A 7,318-nucleotide genomic window follows, 5' to 3' on the forward strand; every position below is an offset into this window, starting at 1 on the left:
GCTCTGGGCCGGAAAGGGGTAAAAGACTTCTCTTTTTGGTTTGGTTTGTTTTTTCACGGGCTTGGTTATTCGCAAAAGTGTGTTGATGCCAATGAAACATGGGGACATTTAGGACAAAGAGCGTCCAAAGGCGAACTTTATAAATGATTTCACATCGGAGTTAAGACATCCAAAATGAGCATCCACTTGTCACTTTGGTGATTGTATTTTCAAATTGGATAACCTCCAAGGGCGAGAGTAAGATGTCTAAAAAAAGGCCTTCATTTGAAATCATCGGATCATAACAAATCTAAATCAAAAATTACGGAAAGAGGAACACCATTAAATGTTATAATATATACGAGACAAATTTGAAGATAGCCTAAGATGACACATATGCAATAATCAGCCATTTTATTTCAATGGAAATGTGATATTTAAAAATTCAAAACAGAACAATGGTAACGGAGTAAAAATAGACAACCCGACGATGACCATTATGCGAACAACATTTCTTGGTAATGTTTCAACAGGTAATGGAGTGTCACTCGACAGGCAATTGTGGTCCGTACGACGGCTTTGCGGTCAGCCCGCTCGAAATTTCCTCTCATGATTTCGTACAGCCTCCCATCGCTCAACACGAAGCATTGGAGTTTTGTACACCGGGTTCGAATCAGATCAATGGCCTTTTGATTCTTATCCGAGAATCGGAGAGTATCGTTGTCCCATCGAAACTCGACTCGTTCCACCTTAGAACAATGGCGAGCGATTCCATCAATCAGATGATCCACGTGCACTTTGACCGACATCCGGGTGGAGCAACCCAGCACGAGAATACGGGCATTGGATAGTTTGGGTAAGATCTCGATCCAAAGGGTGTCCGTCACATGCGGCATGCCGGAGAGGGACAGACCTGCATTAGGAGTGGACATTTGTTTACAAGCTTAAAATTTTCAATTTGGCACGCAAGCTTAGGATGAGGAAGCTGTCAGGGTTGTTCATACAGTGTGTCAAGAAAGTTTTGAACTCATTCATGTTTCCCCCAGTTATTATTATCCATGTACAAATCAAAAATACGTGACCAGGTGATCAAAAGTGACAAAGCGAATAAAATGGAAAATATATTTGCAATGGTTATTGAAGGAATTAGTGGAATAGGAGTATTATCTTTAAAATAGGACTTACCCACAAGTTGAGGACCGAAAACGTTGAGAAAAGCTTGAATAGCGTCCTCACTTAGATTATCGGAGCTATCAAGATCTAAAGCAGTTAGCTCTTTCAAGTTGGCAGTTTCCATCCAAGTCTAGAAGAAAAAATATTTTTGGAATGTTTCGTCTTGAATGTTAATTTTGTAGAGAAAAGGCATTGCCTCACAGCTGTAAATAAACTCGTAGGAAAACTTAAAGTTCCCAGGAACAAAATATACTCAATACTCAGACCAAACCGTTGGTCCACGGTTCCTTAACATTCCTATGGATTGTCCACCAAATCAGAGCTCACCCAATAATTCATGTTCTCTACTTCCTAAGCTGTGCTCTACAACCAAAAAATTGATATTTTGCCAGGGACCTCTGTTAAACGCACACTTTTTAAGGAACAAAATTGGTCACTTTACTGTGTTGACAATCTTACCAGGAAAACTTTGTGCCTCAAGTAAACAGTTGATCATGTACCTTACAACGGCCAAAATTGGTCAAGGGATTATTCCGTAGATCTCAGGATAACGGGATTTTCTCTCATATCACAGGATTAAACCGACTCTGATAACAGCTAATGATATTATCCGTTAGCTAAAAGTGCCTATGCATTTTCAGTAATTAGTTTACTTCCACATCAATGTAAAGTAACAACAACTAGAAGGAAGGAGACCCCGAGTGACTTCAAGCACATTAATCATTGCAGCTTTAGTTATCATCGGTATCATCTTTGGTTATCATCAATGTTCATAATAACCAACTTGAGACAGACATACTATTGACCTTGGACTAGGTTTTACCTTCAATACAGTGTCGGTGAAGCCATCCAACTGACCGGCAGACAACCATCGGATCGCTGGGATGCGTGGTAGCATTTCCAGCAGACACTCTTTACTGACATCGGTGGCGGTGATATCTAATTCTTGAAGATTGGTCACTTTATCCCATTCGGCAGTCATCACGTGCTCGCTTTCCAAACTGGTTTGTTGAAGTAGAAGGCACTTGAGATTCTTGCACCGTTGAAGCAGGATCTTCAGCGAGGCTCCCTTCACTCGAGAGCAGTAATTCACATTTAAGACCTGCAATCACAATGTCAAGATGGCTATTCCAATTTAGAAAAGCAAATTATCACCAATCTATAGTGCTTGTAATAATCTTCCAAAACATCAAATCTTGAGAACACTTGATTAATCCACATCTGTAAAGCTTTTTAAGGAATGCAAAATATGTAACGAAAAAATAGATAATTTTCTGATGCTAAATATGAAAGCCGGTATAACTTGTGCCATCTATTTGTAACATGATATTTTTTGAGTGAGTACAATCATAGATCATCTTATTATGAGTGGATTACATGTTGGACGAAATGAGCAACAGCTTGAAGCATAAAACTAAAGAGAAACGCCCCTTGCCCAATTTTGACAGAAACATCGTTTCTTGGTAAAGGTTCCGTAAGAACAATGACTTCCTCAGAATATTGTCCCGACTTGCGCAAACAGATAAGTCCTATGTTATACTATTATTGTAACTCCACTTAAAGATTTCCAACATTCCCAAACATCATCTTCCTGAAGATACATTGTTTGGGCAATTCAAAAATGCTTCATAAAGAATCTTTTGTTGTTTATCCTAATTGCACTGGGACAACTTGGAAAACAAAATTGCCCCCGGCATTACCTTACCCACGAAATTCTCGTCTACATGTAGCATAACGTAAATCGAGGAATTTGATCATCAATATCAGTTCTCATTAAGCCGCAATTAAGAAATCTGTACAGATATACTCTAGCATTTACTGCAGATCCAACTAATTATCTCTATAATCTTACGATTAAGGCAAAATTCCTTCTCCTGTTTAAAATAGTTCCCTACGAAGTTCCCCGCACATTGATAGTGACTTGGTATGTTAATCGCAAATGCTAACAATTATAAATCCGATAAAGTGACTAGTAATTAGCGAATTCCTTTACAAAGAGCCATAGCCTTCCGTTGGGCAACAAGCAAATATTGGCCCGTGTAAATATTGAAATAGTACATGTGGGTCAGTTTTAATTCTTATTTGCTTTTTGTCTGCAGTAACCAAAATTTTCGTCATTTTCTCCTACCCACCTGTTTCTGTTCCGTTGCTCTCGCCACTTCATTTTTTCCATCCATACTGAACCTCTTAGATCTTGTCATATTTACGGTGATATCACAGACTAGCCGACTATTTCATAGTTATCGCCACTTTACCCCTTTCATTGATTTTTTAATATGCTGATACTCTATGACATAATCGAGAGTTGAGCAAGCCCAACAAACAGAGCACCTCTGCTCCGCTCTTTTCCTCCTGGTTGAATTCCCCTGTGGACTCTCATGTGTAACTTACAGCTGTTAAACATGCTTCTAGCAATGGCATGCAACATGTAGGCAGATTGATAGTGGAAACATGTGTTAGCTTAATCATTCCTTGACCACAAAATAAAGAAAAAAAAGAATTTCGTCCAAAGTAGTGAAATATTTGGCTTTTCAAACAGGGGCTTTTCAAGAGAGCAGCCTTTTGAACAATAGATGGCGATACCTTCTGAAATTGATGACTCCACCTTGAAAACCTTTCTTTTCAAATTGTTTTGTTTTACTTTTGTTCTAGCTTCTAGCTCTATTATGTAGTTTTTAAGTATGACTGAGGGAAGGGGATAGGAGTTGATGATTAAATCCCTTCCTAGTTATCTTTTTTCAATGCCACGAAAAAGAAGAGTAGGGTGAAGTACGCAAAAGAAAAGTTGGTTAAAAATCTAACCATGCCAGCCTTCAAACATGAAGATAAGTTTGACATCTCGAAATCAAGCATACTGCTGTTGTTATGCCAGCCTCTTTCAAGCTCATTTTCATCTTTGTTGGAACATGTAAATCAAAACTGCAGTTTATAAAGTTGAAGGAAATGTAACGGATCAGGTCGCTTGTGCCAACACATGGGCAGAATGATGACAAAAAGTCATCGTTGGTTAAATAAAATACTCCGTGGGTTTCCGATCTTACTGGCTTCCATATGTAGCTGCTTTCTATGTGCAGTATTGCGGAACTGAGCAACGATTACCTTGCCTTTGAAAAAAAAAATCGCCTCAGGCATTTGTAAATTACCGTGAGATATGAACAGGTAGGGCCCTAACGATCACATTGTAAGAAAAACAAAGGAGGTTCAATCTTTTACCTGGAGTTGGATGCAATTGGAACTGAACGCTTCAATGTGACTGTCATCAAGGAATGCGATACCATACAAGCTGATAACCCTGAGATTGGGTGTGGCTTGTTTCAGTATCTTGATATTGATCACTTCATAAACTTCACCCTCTTCGTCCTCCGCATTCTCATAGGTGCCAACGATATGTAGCACCTCCAGGCCATTTATGAAGCTATAACAAAGAAAGCCCAGTTATTTCAAACCTAACTAAACAAGATTTGTGTATGTGGAATTTTACCTATAAATCCTTTTCATAAAATTGTCCAAGAAAATGACATCGGAGAGACATATGCACATGTACCGAAGCCGGGTAGGGAAAGCACTCAAGTCGGTGAAGTCATGGAGCTGACTGGCTTGGCTGAAGTCGAGGTACAAATGACTGAGTTGAAGGCAGTATTTGGCAAGGTCTTGAAGAACCTGTGGAGCAACCAGGATCATAATGAAAATCATTTAAGATTGAGTATCATCATCTCAAACAATGTGAACCAATCCATCCATACGTGGGGTGTGATGAGCTCGGTGGTGATCTCTAGGTATTTTAGCTCTTTGAATTTGGTTGGAATGAGCTTGGTGAGGGTCTCGGCCCTTTCCACATGAAGACCGGATATGTCTGGCCGGAGGGAGACAAATACCCACAAACGGGGGTCTTGGGCTATCATGTGCCATTTTTTGTTCACTAGAGAGTTCTCAACCACCTCCTTATGCGGCAGGTAGGAAAATATTCGCAACAGAACCTGGAAATATAACATTAAGGTTGTTAAAAATTAGAAATCTGACAGCACCATGCAAAGTCAAGACTTCTTACCTTGTCTGGCAAACTGTCTATGGTGGGTTTGGTGGACATCTTCTGGGACATCCTCATATTCCCAGGGATGAGTTGATCACCCATAAAGCCCCCAGCCAAGCCTACTGCCAACTGCCCAAACATTCCACCTGCCCCTGCCACCATATCCATGATGCAGATTGGGGTTTAAAAATCACCGCAGGCCCAAAGACACAATTCAAAATTGTAGTAGGCCCCACCACACCACTATCAATGAATGTGGGACAAGAATTTGCAATCACAAAGAGCACACAACCGCCGCCGCCCCACCGCCCCTTCGATTCTTCCGTGACACTGCTTTTTGCTCGCAAACAATCATCACCGTGACTCAAACCAGGCCTGACCAGGAGGACAAAAACTCTTTTGATCTTGATCTTTCGTGAATATGGAAAGAAAAGTGCAATTGTTTCCCTCAAAATCCCCTTTTCCCCTCTCCAGCAAATGATCCACACCACAACGAGAGGGAAATGATCCTCACTGGCTTTCCTGGGTCCACCTGCGATTGTACGGCAATCAGGGAAATCAGCTGCACAAATCTTGGCGAGCTCACCTATGTAAGCCTGGAAATGCTTTCGCTCTCCCGTGTTCCTAAGTTCTTCCTTCACATTTTCCCCAGCCGTGGGCAATTTTCGCCCAAAGTGTTACTTGTTCATGAATTGGGCTTCGCGAGAGGTGAGCTTTTGAATGTCTCAAGACAATGATGCTGTTGGTCACTTGGCTTTTGACATATTGAGAGCAAACATCTGAAGAAACGAACTGAAGATCCACTGACTCAACAAGGATTTGAAAATCTTGCCGAAGAACCCGGGCAAAACAAGTTGTTCCTTGTGAGAAGTATGATTGAAGAATCAAAGGTCGTGTCTGAATTTAGTCTTTAAATCAAATTTTAATGCTCGTGTTTGGCGTTTTAAGTGTATACGTGAACTTCATGCATTCTTGACGCTTTGAAAAGATGAGGGCTGTTTCTGTTCGATTTTTTTTTTCATATCTACCTTGGTTATTGCACCTAAGACATACACACTAACGAACCAATTTAACTCAAGCGTATTCCCAGAAATATCTGAGACTAAAATGAGTATCAAAAGGATTGGTAGGTTAGTGATTACACTGTTTGACGCTCAACCAGATACAAGCTCCTTTGCCAATAACTTTTAGTCGTTGCGATTAGTTCAAAGATTATGTTGTTAACAGATTATAGATCAAAGCTACTTAAAGAGCTCATTGTCTTCGTAGTTTATTGGTATTGCAGAGATTATTGACGGGTTTGTTTCGTAAAAGAATGCGAAATGGTCGGATTTGCCGCTTAATTTTTCTTGTCGTCCAATTCGATCCTCCACTAAAGAAATCTTAATCTAGCGAACAAAGCCCCTTGACTGTTCGTATTCTTTTATGAAAGCTATATGCAATAGGAAACCGTTTGTTAGAAGCCTTTTCTTGAGTCATTGGATTAACATGTGCCAATGGTTTTGGAGGGTGAACAAGTTCTCAACGTGAGGCAATTTATTGTATCAAAATCTAGTCTCTTCTTTGTCGTCGGTGGGGTTTTATTTTGTGTGTTTATTCAAACGATTATCATTTTCAATAAAAGGTATTTACCCATATTCCTTGTTATTAACAAGATGAAAAAGTGCAATGCTTCATGACTTAACACCTAGAAAAAAATCATGGAGTGATTCCTTTAGAACAGTGATTGCATGACTTACCGGTAATGATAAAACAAGTAAATGCCACTCTCACTATTGGTTACAATAGTTGTTTTTTTTAAGGTGAGCGCAACAAGCGGGTAAGAACTTAGTTTTCGAGGCAAAAGGTAACAAATTTGCGGGTTCAGGTATTCATCCTCGAAGCTTATAAATAAATGTTAGAAAATTGGGAACGAATGTTAAATTACTGCAGTTAGTGTAAATTACACCACTGTGATTTTGTTTTTGTTCTTTCCCCTTCGTTTGTCTGGCGCTAGCATTGTACAAAGACAACATTAACATGTGACAAGGTAAAGAAAGCCCCCATCATATCAATCTTTTGCATCTGAAGGTCGTCAGCCACAAATTTGATTAACCTTATCACCCACTAGCCACTAGCAAGTGATAAATCCTGTAG

The 7,318-nt window shown here is 39.8% G+C and overlaps 1 protein-coding gene across 1 annotated transcript; it reads right to left on the minus strand.

Moving 5' to 3' along the window:
• Window positions 1–376: 376 nt before the first annotated feature.
• LOC131878213 (F-box/LRR-repeat protein 7-like) lies at window positions 377–6,442 on the minus strand. Its single transcript, XM_059224132.1, has 7 exons — window positions 5,201–6,442; window positions 4,896–5,129; window positions 4,634–4,812; window positions 4,366–4,567; window positions 1,976–2,254; window positions 1,165–1,282; window positions 377–892 (listed from the first exon to the last, which is right to left on the minus strand). Exons 1-7 carry the CDS (start codon window positions 5,348–5,350, stop codon window positions 477–479), a joined length of 1,578 nt encoding a protein of 525 aa, XP_059080115.1. The 5' UTR covers window positions 5,351–6,442; the 3' UTR covers window positions 377–476.
• Between the last annotated feature and the right edge of the window lie 876 nt (window positions 6,443–7,318).

The sequence above is a fragment of the Tigriopus californicus genome, chromosome 3, assembly GCF_007210705.1.
Source record: "Tigriopus californicus strain San Diego chromosome 3, Tcal_SD_v2.1, whole genome shotgun sequence".
Classification (NCBI taxonomy): domain Eukaryota; kingdom Metazoa; phylum Arthropoda; class Copepoda; order Harpacticoida; family Harpacticidae; genus Tigriopus; species Tigriopus californicus.